Source organism: Nanorana parkeri, unplaced genomic scaffold (assembly GCF_000935625.1).
Source record: "Nanorana parkeri isolate BGI_ZX_2015 unplaced genomic scaffold, ASM93562v1 scaffold1121, whole genome shotgun sequence".
Taxonomy (NCBI): Eukaryota; Metazoa; Chordata; class Amphibia; order Anura; family Dicroglossidae; genus Nanorana; species Nanorana parkeri.
In genome coordinates this window covers 430,646-446,635 of record NW_017307389.1, presented here as the reverse complement: position 1 = coordinate 446,635, position 15,990 = coordinate 430,646, and the positions used below count along the sequence as shown (strand labels likewise).

The 15,990-nt window shown below is 41.7% G+C and overlaps 1 protein-coding gene across 2 annotated transcripts in view; it reads right to left on the bottom strand.

The window, feature by feature from the left end:
* The window catches only part of ACO2 (aconitase 2), a 153,661-nt gene that overhangs the window by 47,227 nt on the left and 90,444 nt on the right, over positions 1–15,990 (bottom strand). For both annotated transcript variants that reach the window (XM_018567963.1, XM_018567964.1), the window contains 2 exons: positions 6,216–6,289; positions 5,608–5,719 (listed from right to left, as the gene is read on the bottom strand). In XM_018567963.1, the coding sequence (XP_018423465.1) occupies positions 5,608–5,719; positions 6,216–6,289 (186 nt within the window). The remainder of the gene's footprint in view (positions 1–5,607; positions 5,720–6,215; positions 6,290–15,990) is intronic.

Genomic DNA, 15,990 nt, shown 5'->3' with positions numbered 1-15,990 from the left:
GGCCCCTGTAGCTGCGCCACTGCACAAGAGCCAAAGGGAGTAAGTCCTATAGTTCCGCTGCATACCTAGAGTGACTCCAATTCTGTTCCCCAGAGACAACATAAAGGCAAAAAAATGCAAACCATGCGTTAAGGGATTAGTTTGAGACTTCACTACCCTGGCTGTAGAACAAAACCATAGGCAACAATTATGCTTCTAAAAGGGCTATGGCAAGTAACATGTCCACTAAAAATACTTTGTTACTTAGGGTTAGAGAAATTCTGGAGGGAAACTTAACTGGGTCAGGGTAGGTGGAGCTGCATGGGGCCAATTGCACACAAGTCAAAAAACACACACACCCATTGCACTCCTGACCGGATAAAAAAAAAAAAACTAATTGTAGGCCTCCGCAATAGAAGTCCAAAATAAAAAAAGGTCACAAGCACTCCAGCATGTAGAAAAGTCAATGTTTATTGACTTCACAGGTGTCATCAGAGCGATGTTTTCGAAACAGCAAAGTCCCTTGCTCAGGCAAAACAGATAATGAAACACAAATACAAACAAGTGCAAATATATACTAAACAGTGAAAACCAAACACCAAATCAAAGTAAAGTGAACTACCCTTCAGACGCCAAATGAATGAAAAAGGGAGTATGTTTGGAAAAGACACAGTGACATAAGCATTAGAACCAGCGGACTAAAACGTACCAGTTGTGTTGTAACAACTATCAATATGTCATCCATGCACGCTTATCTTGTTCTATATAAACAGCTACCATGTGCCGTATAGCGTCAAAGGAACTGTAAACATCATATACGTCGCATACTTAAAAATAATTAATTCCAATTATTAGCATGACATTTGAAATTGCACACCCTATTGTCATTTAAAGCAATACTCAGAGCCAATAGTATAGTCACAAAACAATAGAAAAATAATCAGAATGAAGATCAGTAGAACACTAATGCAAAATTGTGCAAAATGCATCCAAATTCTGTATATCTGAGGCATGGTTCACACCTGGGCGTTTTACAGCGCGTTCCTATGCGCTGTAAAACGCTCAACATGTGAAAACCAATAATTGCCTATGGGCATGGTTCCCACCTGGACGTTTACAGCACGTAGGAACACGCTGTAAAACGCCCAAAGAAGTACAGGAGCTTTTTTGGGGCGTATTTGCCGCGTATCCATTAGGATAGAGTCGGATAGCCCCCGGAAACACGCGTTTCTTTTACCGCAAATCGCGGTGCAAACGCGCATATTCCGCACGCCCAGGTGTAAACCCAGCCTAAAGGCTTTAGCAAATTGCTGACATCGGAGGAGCAAAAACAGTAATTGGTTGGAAACAAGGGGGAGAAAAGATAAAAAAAAGGCCAAGCTATCAAGATTCATGGCCGACAATCAAATCAAGGCTGGGAACAATGTAACCAGATCTAACCTCTGTCCGAAAGAAAGCAAGTATAGGATAAACTGGTATTGAGGCCACGAGGTGCTACCGTATCCATGGTGAATATCCAAAATGCTTCCCTGCGTAGCAGCTAGAGATCTCTATTGCCCCCTTTGTGACTGGCCTGTGGGGGGGGGGGGCCCCTGTAGCGACGCCACTGCACAAGAGCCAAAGGGAGTAAGTCCTATAGTTCCGCTGCATACCTAGAGTGACTCCAATTCTGTTCCCCAGAGACAACATAAAGGCAAAAAAATGCAAACCATGCGTTAAGGGATTAGTTTGAGACTTCACTACCCTGGCTGTAGAACAAAACCATAGGCAACAATTATGCTTCTAAAAGGGCTATGGCAAGTAACATGTCCACTAAAAATACTTTGTTACTTAGGGTTAGAGAAATTCTGGAGGGAAACTTAACTGGGTCAGGGTAGGTGGAGCTGCATGGGGCCAATTGCACACAAGTCAAAAAACACACACACCCATTGCACTCCTGACCGGATAAAAAAAAAAAAACTAATTGTAGGCCTCCGCAATAGAAGTCCAAAATAAAAAAAGGTCACAAGCACTCCAGCATGTAGAAAAGTCAATGTTTATTGACTTCACAGGTGTCATCAGAGCGATGTTTTCGAAACAGCAAAGTCCCTTGCTCAGGCAAAACAGATAATGAAACACAAATACAAACAAGTGCAAATATATACTAAACAGTGAAAACCAAACACCAAATCAAAGTAAAGTGAACTACCCTTCAGACGCCAAATGAATGAAAAAGGGAGTATGTTTGGAAAAGACACAGTGACATAAGCATTAGAACCAGCGGACTAAAACGTACCAGTTGTGTTGTAACAACTATCAATATGTCATCCATGCACGCTTATCTTGTTCTATATAAACAGCTACCATGTGCCGTATAGCGTCAAAGGAACTGTAAACATCATATACGTCGCATACTTAAAAATAATTAATTCCAATTATTAGCATGACATTTGAAATTGCACACCCTATTGTCATTTAAAGCAATACTCAGAGCCAATAGTATAGTCACAAAACAATAGAAAAATAATCAGAATGAAGATCAGTAGAACACTAATGCAAAATTGTGCAAAATGCATCCAAATTCTGTATATCTGAGGCATGGTTCACACCTGGGCGTTTTACAGCGCGTTCCTATGCGCTGTAAAACGCTCAACATGTGAAAACCAATAATTGCCTATGGGCATGGTTCCCACCTGGACGTTTACAGCACGTAGGAACACGCTGTAAAACGCCCAAAGAAGTACAGGAGCTTTTTTGGGGCGTATTTGCCGCGTATCCATTAGGATAGAGTCGGATAGCCCCCGGAAACACGCGTTTCTTTTACCGCAAATCGCGGTGCAAACGCGCATATTCCGCACGCCCAGGTGTAAACCCAGCCTAAAGGCTTTAGCAAATTGCTGACATCGGAGGAGCAAAAACAGTAATTGGTTGGAAACAAGGGGGAGAAAAGATAAAAAAAAGGCCAAGCTATCAAGATTCATGGCCGACAATCAAATCAAGGCTGGGAACAATGTAACCAGATCTAACCTCTGTCCGAAAGAAAGCAAGTATAGGATAAACTGGTATTGAGGCCACGAGGTGCTACCGTATCCATGGTGAATATCCAAAATGCTTCCCTGCGTAGCAGCTAGAGATCTCTATTGCCCCCTTTGTGACTGGCCTGTATATGTCAATGACCATTCATCTCAACTCGTGTACTTGGTTTTCGTCCTGTAAAATGTACCGCGACTGGTTTGTTGAAATCTGGGTCCTCACCAGCAGCAACTTTTTTTCATAGAAATTCTGATGTCGCTGCGGTGTTTTTGAAAACGCCTCTTAAATGGACCTTTTGTTTTTTCCATGTACAGTATACACACATACATAACATAATATAGATACAGTACTATGCAAACATTTTAGGCAGGTGTGATAACATTCTGTGAAGCAAGAATGCTTTCAGAAATAAAAACATTTATTTTTTTTAACAAAATGGAAAGTAAATGAACAGAAGAGAAATCAAAATTTGGTGTGTCCACCCTTTGCCTTCAAAACAGCATAAATTCTTCTAGGTACACTTGCACACAGTTTTTGAAGGAAATCAGCAGGTAGGTTATTCTAAACATCTTGGAGAACCAACCACAGATCTTCAGTGGATGTAGGCTGCCTCAAATCCTTCTGTCTCTTAAAGTAATCCCAGACGGACTGTGAAATCAGGGCTCTGTGGGGGCAAAACCACCACTTCCACGACTCCTTGTTCTTCACGACATTTGCTGTATGTTTGGGGTAATTGTCCTGCTGCAGAATAAATTTGGGGCCAATCAAACACCTCCCTGATGGTATGGCATTATGGATAAGTATCTGCATGTATTTCTCAGCATTGAGGACACCATTGATTCTGACCAAATCTCCAACCCATTGGTAGAAATGCAGCCCCAGATGTGCAAGGAACCTCCACCGCACTTCACTATTGCTGTAGACACTCATTGTACAACTCTCCAGCCCTTCAGCATGCAAACTGCCTCCTGCTACAGCCAAATATTTAAAATTTTGAATCATCAGTCCAAAGCACCTGTTGCCATTGTTTTTTAACCCCAGTTCCTTTGTTTTTGTGCATAGTTGAGTCGCTTAGCCTCGTTTCCACATCGGAGGTATGGCTTTTTTGCCACAAGGCCACAGACTGACGAGTACAATAATGAGTGTTTGCAGGCAACCTTGAAGCATGGTGGATCTTCCTTGCAAGATTTGGTCAGGATTAATGGTGTCCTCAATGCTGAGAAATACAAGCACATTTATTCTGCAGCAGGACAATTACTTTTTGTAGTGATCTTGAGCAGCCTGTCACTCCCCCCCCACCGCGGTTTGCGGGGTCCCCTGCTCTTTTGGGGGAGCCGGGCCATAGCAAATTAGTTGAGGATGCAGAGCGGAGAACGTGTGTTTTCTGGTCTGCTCCGTGTAAACAATAAGACAGTAGAGCTGTACTCGTAGCCTTCCAGTCTCAGCTGTCACAGGAGATTGTGGAAGAACTCCTGTATTGGAAGTGACAGGTTCCATAAAGAGAACCTGTCACCTCTGAATGCCATCAAACAGGGGCTTGTTTCTGTGTGATAGCAATAAAGTTTAGTGGAAAAAAAAAAAAGTGATAAAATACAAAATTTAAAAAAAAAACCCATTTAAAACCAACCCCTCTTCCCCTGCCATCTGCGGGTGAATAAATGCACGTGTAGGGCATTGTGTGTGTATGCCGAGTGCTTCCCCCATTCTGTGTACCATATTGTGGTAGCCGGGAAGCAGCACTCTAACACACACAATGAATGTAATTTATAAAAACTGGAGCAGACAAAATCTTGAGCAGCTGTGCATGGCAACCAGCTTCTCTCATTAATTTTCAAATCTTAGCTGAACAAACTCAAGAGAGAAACTGATTGGTTGCCATGTACAGCTGCTCCAGTTTTGATAAATTCCCCCCATTGTGCATTAAAGGGTAGGTTAACTTTTCCAAGTAGTTTGGGAAAATGGAATTACCCGGTCAAAATCTGGCCCCCTCTCCCTTCCTGCTATACTTACCTTTCGGTGAATAATCCTTCCACTCCGCCTGTATGGGTGTACTATCTGTACCCCGTACTGCCGTCTAGTGCAGCCTTGTCTAGTGCCATGTATTCTGAATTTTGTTCCCAAATTAGCACTGTTATATACAGTTTTGGTAAAGATTATTTTTTTGTATCATGACAAGTAGATGGTCACGAGGGACACGTAGAGTCCACGCTTTTGTACTTGGACAAGTAGTTTGTGTTCTTTTAAAATTTTTGGTAGGTCCCAACCACTGCAGACTGGGAATATGCCACAAGAGCTGTAGGTTTGGCGTTGCTCTGACCCAGTCGTCTAGTCATCACAATTTGGCCCTTATAAAAATCGCTCATATCCTTATGTTTGTCCATTGTTTCTGCCTCCAACACAACTTCAGGGACAAAAATATTAACTTGCTGCCTAAGATATCCCAACCACTTTCAGGTGCCATTGTAATGAGATAATCAATGTTATTCACTTAAATCGCTCAGTGGTCATAATGTAATGGCTGAAAGGTATATATACACCGATTATACGTACACGCATGTTTGTATATATGCATTTTAGCGAAGATATAAAATAGTCCAACAAGTGGAAAACAAATACCTCAGGAGATGCGACAAAGGCATGAGTTTCTGGGTTGGCATCATTCCTTCCAGTGAAGTTTCTATTGTATGAAGTCACAATAGTGTTTTTTTCTCCCTTTTTTATGTCTTGCCTTAGTGGAATACATGGATAAAAATCAGTGATACAGCTGCATGCATGTACAGAGAAAATGTCAATGAAAACTGGCCATTATCAAAAGGTTGCAATTTCAAGGAGAATTTAATATTACCTTTAGCTCATATTTACAGCTGCGCGTTCAGTCATCGTGCACAAAACCACACACCAAAGTTGATAAACGCTGCAAAATCTGAAATGCTCTTCTGTTGCTAAATTGCTAATGGCACCCAAAATGCGGTCAGGAAGATGCTCGTTTTGCCTCGTTTCTGCGCAATAAAAAGCGCATAAACACAGAAGTCAAGACTGGGAATGCATGTAAAAATTTACTACATAAGCTTTTCTGCTGCGTTTGTCACGTGTTCAGGCTCCATTGAGCTTAACGCGCGATGCCGGAACGCTCAGGTGTGAAAGCAGGCTTAAAGTTTATTTCAATATGGAAATCCAAGACAGTGGTGTACATGGTGCTCTACTTTATTTAAATTTTAACATACCTGTCCCATTGGCCAATACAGGGTCCACAGGCATTTGCAAGCACTACACCACCAACTTTACGGAAAACATCAGCCTGTTCAAAAGAAAAGAAACATTTATTTTTTCTCACCAAAATAAAACCATAACAAACTGTGCAGCTAAATTATCATGGATATGCTAGCTTTTATAGCATGTAAACATAATAGTTTCGTACTATTATACAGGATTTATATAGCGCCAACGGTTTGCGCAGCTCTTTACAATATAAAGAAAGCATTACAATCACAATACAATTCAAGACAAGATGGTAAGGAGGGCCCTGTCCATGAGGGCTTACAATCTAAAAGGGTGGGGCAAGTGATACATGAGGAGGTAGCTGTGTGGGGATTAATTCTTTGAGAAAGTGATAGTTCAGTGGTTAGGTTGAGGTGGCATAGGCTTCCCTGAAGAGATGAGTCTTAAGGGATGCGTACTCACTGAAAAATCATTTTCTTGGGAGTTAATTGAGGGGCTTCGGAATTCCTGGACTGTTGGATTTATACTGCTGCTTACAGGGTACACAGACAATGACAATGAAAAAGCCGCAGACCAGCACAGGTTAGCTTTACCCATAACCATCATGCCTCAATTTTGTAGCAAAGTAGTACTTAGAGCATGAAAAAAAACACAGAGGAGAGGACCTGTGAACCTCAATGTATTGCAAGAAAAGGATAATATTACAAGAGTACAAAAATCTTATTTTCTTTACTGCCCATTGAGGTACACAGGAATTCTTAAGACTATTTGGGCATCCAAAAGCAGTTCAGGGCAATATAGCAACAAAGGCCTACAGGCCCCAGATCTAGTCAACTGTGCCTCAAGAACAATGTTTCAGTTGAGGTGAAAGGCAAAAACTTCCCTTAGGCAAGAAATCCAGGATCTCAACACCATTTTGTACCTAATGCAAAACAAGAATGTGTACCTGGAAGGATAAAGCCACCAGTTCAGACCTTGTTCCTTATAGCCATCGCTTCTATGAGGCCATCACCTTGTGGTTGAGAGTAGAGGAGGAAGGTCGCTAATAGGCTTACATGTTCTTTGAAGAGCAAGAGAGAACACGATTCAGAGACCACTCACAGGGGAATTAACAGGGGAAGACTCACTGCACAAAGGTCTAACTCAAGGAATGAAAAATCAACTGTCTCGGGGCAGTGTGGCCCAAGCCGCTGAACATGGCAGACGTGTTGACTAACACCTGCTATGGACTACTCTTGTAAGAAATTCCAAGGCCCCCTCCCCCCCCCAAAATTTTTTTTTTTTATTTAATATATGATGGGTAGATTGGAAGAAATATGATTAGCCAAAAGTATATATGGTTGCCACCCAGACGTGAATATAATTGTAATTGGGCTTCTCTGAGACTAGTGTAAATAAAAAGAATTAGTTCGTTAGCATGCCAATATGCCATGCAGAACTCAATCTTTTGGTATACGTGAGGTGTTGTCTTTCTGAGATCAAAGGGCTATATATATATATATTCTTCTCAGACAAAATGGAGCCAGCCAGGTTGACAACTTGGGTGTTATTAGATCAAAGGGACTTAAGCTGCCATCCAATCACTGTCGTGATATAGCTTCGATTAGGTTTTGTGGACCAAACAGGGGTTTCTAATGATAGTTATTGGGTTTAGTTAGAATAAAGAGGCAGAGGCCATCAGAGGAGGAAGCCATTTTCGGAGAGAGGCCATCAGAGGGAGAGAGGAGGCCATCTGAGAGGAAGCCATCTTGGGAGGAAGTAATTTTGGGAACTACAGTCCAGAACTTGTGTAAATCTTACAGGATGGGTAATAGCCATACATTCAATTGGCAAGTTATGCCAACAAGTTTACAATATAATGCTTGTGTTAGAGGTGTTGGGTTAGTGTTTTCCCTGGTTTAGTAGTGTTATTTAATATTGTTGGTTTGCTATTGCTGTGCTAGTATTTCTGTGGTAGTACGCTTTGATATGATTAGCTGTTTTTGTTATTACGGTTTCCTTCTCTTTATCAATACTCGAGCTATGCATGTTTAACCCCTTCATGACGGGAGACGTACAGTGTACGTCCCGTCACAAAGTGGCTCTATGACTGGCCACGTACACTGTACGTGCTGAGTCATATTAGCCTCTAATGCTGGTAACTGCTGATTCTCAGCAGTTCCAGTCATTAATGAATGCCTCACTATGGAGGCATTCATTAATGAAATAGTTAAGCTTTTGTAAAAGCTTCTTTCATTAATGATACATTCAGATACGGGTTCGCTAAATAGCGATCCCGTATCTGACAGCTGAAGATAGCAGAGAGGTAGCAGTGACTCACCTCTCTGCTATTGGTTTTGACAGCTGTATAGCCTGGCCCGATGTTAAATGATACATTTCAAACACTAGATACAAATGTATCTCTTGAGTGAAATGTATCAGTTTAGTGAGATCTGATTCTGACATGCTGTCAGGATCAGTCTCTAAAGTTATTATTAGCTGTTCCTAAGTTTGGAGCAGCCTAATAACTAAAAATTAAAAAAAGTGAATTTATTAAGCAGTCATAGTGATTGCTTGATATAAACCGACAAAAAAATATATTTTTTTATACTTATTTTTTTGTGTTATATATAAAAAAAAGTGTAAAAAAAAAAAAAAGTGTACAAAAAATTAGGAAAATTAAATTTTTATATTATATATACTATAATTATTATACAAAACATTCAAATAATAATAATAATCAAAACTTGTTGCTGTGGAAGAATCACACAGCAAAAAATGTAAAAAAAGTGTGTCAGTCATTTAGGAACAGAAACTAAAAACTAGCTCAGTCATTAAATTCCTGATATAATATATTTTTTTAAACCCACAGTTTGTGGTGTGCATTTCTTAGCTGATCTGCCCCTCTCGAACAGTAAGAAGTAGGTGTTGATAAATAAGATATTTAATATTCATATTATTGTTATTCATATTAGGATTAGTTGAAATCACCCTCATTTTTCTTGCTCTCCCCTCCTTTGTTTTTCCTTCGGAGTGGGATTATATGATTACACAAAAATTTGAACTGATCACAAGTTATCTTTGTCCTGTGAGGATCGGATGAAGTTTTGTACTTTATATGGACTTTAGTTATCCAATATTTACTATTTATATATGGATTCTGATTATCCTCAATATTAATTTATGTACACATTCACATTGATTGATGATTTATACTGAGTGATTTGAATATCCTCTAATATTATTCACATATCTCACAGTTTAATATTTTTTGCACTACATTTATTGTATTTTTTGTGTACACTTTATATACGGTGGAATACACACATAGGTCTGTTTTGGGTTGTTTTATTGTGTATTTGGAGGTTTATCGGTTATATTCAATTGCTTCACAATAAAGGGGAGCGCGGTGTATTGGCATTCTCTTGGCCACATTGCTTTTGGCTTTGCCGATCTTTCGCTGCAGTCATTTATTTATTCACTTATATTTAAAAGGGGGGCATCCACAAGCGAGATTATTAACATCTTTATTTCTCCTTCAGATGCTCCCAATAGCCGTTTCGCTTTGTCTGGCGAAATAGGAGGCCTAGACTTGCATTTGCCATTCTGAGACGCGCAAAGATGTCGGGAGGATTGAGTCTCCCTGACTTGCAACTGTACTATAAAGCTGTTGCTCTCCAGTGGGTCTTAGATTGGCACTTCCAGGTTGTGGATAAGTTGTGGGTTGCTCTGGAGAAATGTATGGCCGGGAGGAACCTGGCCCATGCTCCATGGTTTAGACCGGAATTAAGAGGTTTTGCTCCCACCACTTACTACTCATGTCCTCCGCCTCTGGCGTGAACCAGGGAAGACATGCAACTATTTCTGCAGTGTACTGGTCCTGGAACTGTGTACTATGGATAATTTAACAATTAAAAGATCCGTAGTACACACTTGCAGTACACTGCAGAAATAGTTACACTTCTCCCCAGCTAACCTGAATAGGTTAAAATTTAACCTATTCAGGTTAGCTGGGGAGAATTATAACTTTCTGCATTGTGCTGGAAGTGTGTACTATGGCTCATTTAACGGTTCAATGATCCATAGTACGCAGTACACACTTCCAGTACACTGCAGAAATACAATTCTTCCCTGCTAACTTGAATAGGTTAAATTTTAACCTATTCAGGTTAGCTGGGGAGAATTGTAACTATTTCTGCAGTGTACTGCAAGTTTGTACTATATACAATGGATCATTTAATTTAACCTATTCAAGTTAGCTGGGGAGAAAAACTCTTTTAACCCTTTCGCTGCCAAGGACGTACGTCGTACGGAGCTACAAAAGTGCTTCCAGCTGGCCAGCTCAGTACGTCGTACGGACCTGGCATTTACAGTTCTATAAGCCTCTGATGACCGCTAATTTTAAAAACACCGGGCGCACCCCCCCACCGCCGGCCTTTTAACAATTGAATTGTGTATTTTTATCGGTTTAATATTAATTTGAGAAACATTTGCGCAATTATCGCAGGGCCTACAAATTTAGTATCACCATCTTTTTATTCTACCGGGCCTGCGCTTTCAGAAAATATATGGTTTGGGGGGGTCTTTTACAAACGCTAGCAACGCAGCAGTTGAAAATCAAACCAATAGGAAAAAATTGCAGAAAATTCAAAAATGGCTTGGTCAGCTGATTTGAAAAATGTTCCGGAGGGCTTGGCAGCGAAAGGGTTAAGTGATCAGGTTGCAAAACTAGAGTAACAATTCTCCCCTGCTTCTTTCAATCAGTCCCACTTCCCCCAATTAAACTTAAAGTTATACAAAAGTATTGCTGATATAGAGCAATGACTGAGACATTAGATTGGATGTGGAAAATATGAACATGCTCTGCAAGAAAGTGCCCTAAAATCATGAGTCTGTATTGTTTTAGAAAAAATGTCACGTCTCTTTAAGTATCGGTAATTGGTATTGGCAAGTGCCTGAGGGACAGTACTTGAAAAAGTGGTATTGGGACATCCCTGATCCCTAGTATTGGAGATTGAGGGCATTTCTGAAATCAAGGATTTAGGGATTAGATATAGGGAGCTTTGTGAGAGAAATGTTTTGGATATATTAGGCTGAATAGTCTGGCCCCAAGTGGCCTCAATGAAGCCTTGGAGGTCCTATGTCCCTGAGCAACAAATGGACTTATCTACATCTAACCCATTGGTGTTATTCGGTCTCTGAACAGCCAACCCTGTAGTTTCAAATTGAATGCAGTTCACTGGTGCTGGTCTGTCCTTGTGACCAGCCTCACTTGTAGTCCCAAATAGAAATACCTTTTTTATTATTACACAGAAGGGGCTAAATATTAGCTTTTATCTGTAGACTAGGGAGTTCACTACCACACCATTAAACGTAGCGTGTAGATTATGTATTGGAGCTTCAAGCGTTACCAAATTTTTCCGATTCTAAAAGAGAATGAATACTGATATATTAATTCAAACATTTTAATTGAGGGAGGCAGTGGCGCTGCTAGAGACAATGAGGGTAAACCAGCTATGTAAAACTTTACTATCCTGCACTTATGAATGACAGTCAGAGTTGTGCTTTGAAGAATACTTATTAAAGGAGAACTATGGGGTCAGTGTTTTTCCCCATAGTTCTCCTTAGGGTAACGGGAGGACACAAACTAGCATCCTCCCGTTACCCTAAGCTCAGTATACCGTGAGCAACATCTAGGAGGCAGAGCCAGCTGTACCCGCCCCCTCCCCCGTCCGTTCTGCCAGTCAGCGCTGGCAGATCGGTGAGGGGAATCCAGCCCCTCCCCCTGTCACGGCAGAGAGCCGTGACAGGATCGAGAGGTGAGCGAACCTGGTATGTGTTCGCTCACCTCCCGATCTACTGAGCCGACCTGTGACAGTCTCATTGTCACAGGTCGGCTAGAACTATGAGGTGAGTGGAAATCACTCATCTCATAGTTCTCCTTTAAAGCCAGCAAGGTATAGCTAGTTGCATTAAGCCAAATAGTTGGCAGGCGGAGTAGTAATTGCAGGATTAAGACTCGATGAGAGTCATGCTTTGTAGGCGTGTAGACTGGTGTACTGGATCAATTGGCCAATTGGGGTATGACATCAATTGGTGGTTGCCTCCTGATTGGCTGGCTTTCAATCTTAAGCCCTGGTCTCTGGTAGGGCTAGCTATGGTTCTGACTAAGAAGGCATGCCCCTGGAACGTGTAAACCGAGTCATATAGCGGCTGGAGGAGTCAGGCAGAGAAACTGACAATTGTCATGCTTGCAAACAGGGTGAATTCCCTCCTGAAGTTCTTTGTAACAAGTTGATTGTGTGACGTTAAAAAGAGTTTTACACTTGTGATAATAATTTTAATCGTGCATGTACTGGTAAACAATTTTAAACATGGAGGTGGTGCTCTGCCTTTTGTTTTTTTACATCCATGGGATGCCCACCTGTTGGATCGCTTTAAAACTATGCTCTTAAAACGGAACTCAAAGCTGCTACTGCTGAAACTACTTCTTAATCTTCTAAATGGGCAGGACAGTGGTGTAGTGGTTAGCGCTTCTGCCTTGCAGCACTGGGGGAATGCCCATTCTACGCTTGCCTCTCTGCAATTAGATCTAGCTGCTATTGTGCAGCTTCACATCAGTGGGGGATCCCTGAATCAGTGGAGGATGTTCAATCAACTGTAATGACCATATTCCAGGAACTTCAACCTGCAGTACCGATTGACCACCTGGAATTTGACAATTTTTCAGGCCTCAACCTAGTAGAAGCAGCATATAATCAGACCCAGAACTCTTAACATTGTCTCAGGCTTCTGTTGTAGGCATGAAGCCGACCTAATCTGGATGTAGATAAATTCAGGGCTTTGCATTTTCTCATTATCAATGGGTTTCGCTAGCAACGTTGTCCCATGATTCCCAGTGGTCCTAAGTGCAATTTTGGAGGAAGGTACAATTCTCATTTTAAGTTACATACCTTCTGCGAAGGAATATATTCTCCCTCTGACAGTATTCGAGAGAGAGCGCAAACCCGACTTACTCATCAGACATACGGTATCCATGATGTATAATCTGTCAAGTTCTCCACCAAGGGACTTTGTGCCCTCTTTTTGGTAAATAGGAGCAGGATTTGGGGATCCAGTTTTCCCTCGACCAAAGAGAAAGACTACTTAACTTTGCCTACAAGTCGCCCATCTATACTAAATACCAAGAAATTAACTATAAGATACTTAATCAACCTGCTGCTGCTGTGTGTGCACTCTGCATTGTCAACTCTGCAAAATCCAGCCTGCTGCTTTATTCAAAAGCATGAGGCTGCATTTCCACCCTTGCAGGCATAACCCAGCCTGCACACAGCACATTCCATGAATCCTACAGAGATCAATAGGGCTGCAACAACTAAAAAAAAAAAAAAAAAAAAAAAAGGACATGATCGATTATAATCGATGATTGAAAAAGTTGTCAACTTTTTCAATCGATTAATCGGCTTCCGATTGGTTGGCCCTTTTCACGGCTCCACACGCTGCGCGCCACACCTCCTCCCCACCTCACACCTCCTCCCCGCCCAAATCCACGATCGGCACAGGGACGCGGGGGAGAAGTAGTAAGGAGGAGCAGGTGTGGGCGGATGACAGCCGTCGATAGACAGGCCCGATCTCAGAAACAAGTTGCTGGAAGACTGCTCAGGTAAGCCTGCACCCTCCGCCCCCCTCATGGTGCTCTATAATGTATTGCTGGGATTTGTACTCCTCTATAGCTGATGGTACATTGCTCTATATAATATAAAGCACAATGTACCATCAGCTATAGAGGAATACAAATCCCAGCAATACATTATACACTATGTATAATATATTGCTGTGATGTGTTGTACTCCTCTATAGCTTTTGGTATTCTGCATTGCGTTGTATAGAGGACTACAAATCAAGGAATACATTATACACCGCAATACCACCAGCTATAGAGTACAACAAATCCCAGCAATACATTATACAGTGGTACAATGCCAAATACCACCAGCTATAGAGGACTACAACACCCAGCAATAGTACATTATACAGCGCAATGCAGAATGCCGCCAGCTATAATGTACTATTGCTGGGTGTTGTAGTCCTCTATAGCTGGTGGTATTCTGCATTGCACTGGATAATGTACTATTGCTGGGTGTTGTAGTCCTCTATAGCTGGTGGTATTCTGCATTGCACTGGATAATGTACTATTGCTGGGTTTTGTAGTCCTCCATAGCCGATGCCATTCTGCATTCATTGCTGTATAATGTTACACTTTTCATTTCACTATATTGCACACCACACTTTTTTTGTTACTTCCAGCACTCCAAGCTTGCTCCTGTGATGGACTACAATCTCAATACAAACTAGTAGTCACTGGAGCCCTTTTTAAAATGTATTTTATTTTTTATCCGATTAACCGAACTTAATCGGCTAACTAATCGATTTGAAAATAATCGTTAGCTGCAGCTCTAGAGAACATCATTCCCAAAGAACTCACCGTGCTTAAAGTAGGAGAGAGCCATTAAAAGTTGACTCCCCAGCGATACCCTGAATCTGCAGAAACCTTCCTACAGGCCTTCTAGGCCACAGAACTCCTGTTAAACTACTTTAAAAACATTAAACTTGTCGGTACACTGTTTGGAGAATTCATTTCCACCCTAAAGACATTGACAACAGGATATGACAAAATGTTGGGAGCGAAAACTGTTGATACTTGAGGATCTGGTATAAATCAAATTTCAATTCTGATACAGTAATAATATAATCAAAGTCTGCCTAGAATGAGCAGTTAAATGCATGTTGTTGGGGGCGTGGCCTGAGTGTCACGGCGGCAGGCTGCATCTAGATTGAGCACCGTGCCTCTCTCTCCCGTACACTGGACATCGGAACCGATACACCGCTCAGCGATATACAACTCAGCGAGAGGAGTAAGAATACTGGACGCACAAGCTCCGCAAAAACAGGGACGATGCAGCACTGACAACGGAGCAACAGAAGCAAACGCGTAGCCCCAACACACGCAACGAACCCTCACTGGTCTCGTCCCCGCTTGGTAAGGAAGTGGATTCATCATACTCGCAGCCTAATTCAAGTGAGGATCGAGAGAGAGGAGCACATTATCACCAATGGAGGAGTTAACGAAGACTCTCCCCACAAAAGGATGAACTATCTCTTATGCTTACGCGGCTTGAGCAATCCATAAAGACAGATATTCAGTCTCTTCGAGGAGATGTTACACAGCTACTTCAGTGAGTGGAAGACGGGGAAAATAGATTAGATGCACAAGCTGCTGCGCTGACGGCTCTGCAGACGCAGGTGCATTCACACAGATTGCTTAATTATCGCCTGGAAAACCAAGATAATAGAGGACGCAGAAATAATCAGAGTACGAGGTCTACCGGAGGCAATATTACAGGGGGACCTGGCTAATACCGTAAGGAACATCTTTAATACGATTACAGGACAAAACGTGAGTACCCTGCTGATATTTGACCGTATACACCGAATTTCTCGCCCACGGAACTTTGCGGCTGAAACATGCAGAGATTATATGCCGTCTCCATTATTACTCGGATAAAGAAAATATTTGAGAAAGCCGAGAGAACGCCCTTCGGTTAATTTTGAAGGGGTACAAATATTCCCAGATTTGACACGGGAAACCTTGATGCGAAGGAGGGCTTTACACCCATTACTAGAAATCTTACAAAGGGCGGGTATCACCTATAGATGGGGCTTCCCCTCATGCCTTATGGCACAGAAAAATGGTAAGATGGGGATCCTAAGATTCCCAGAAGATCTAGATCAGTTTTGTAC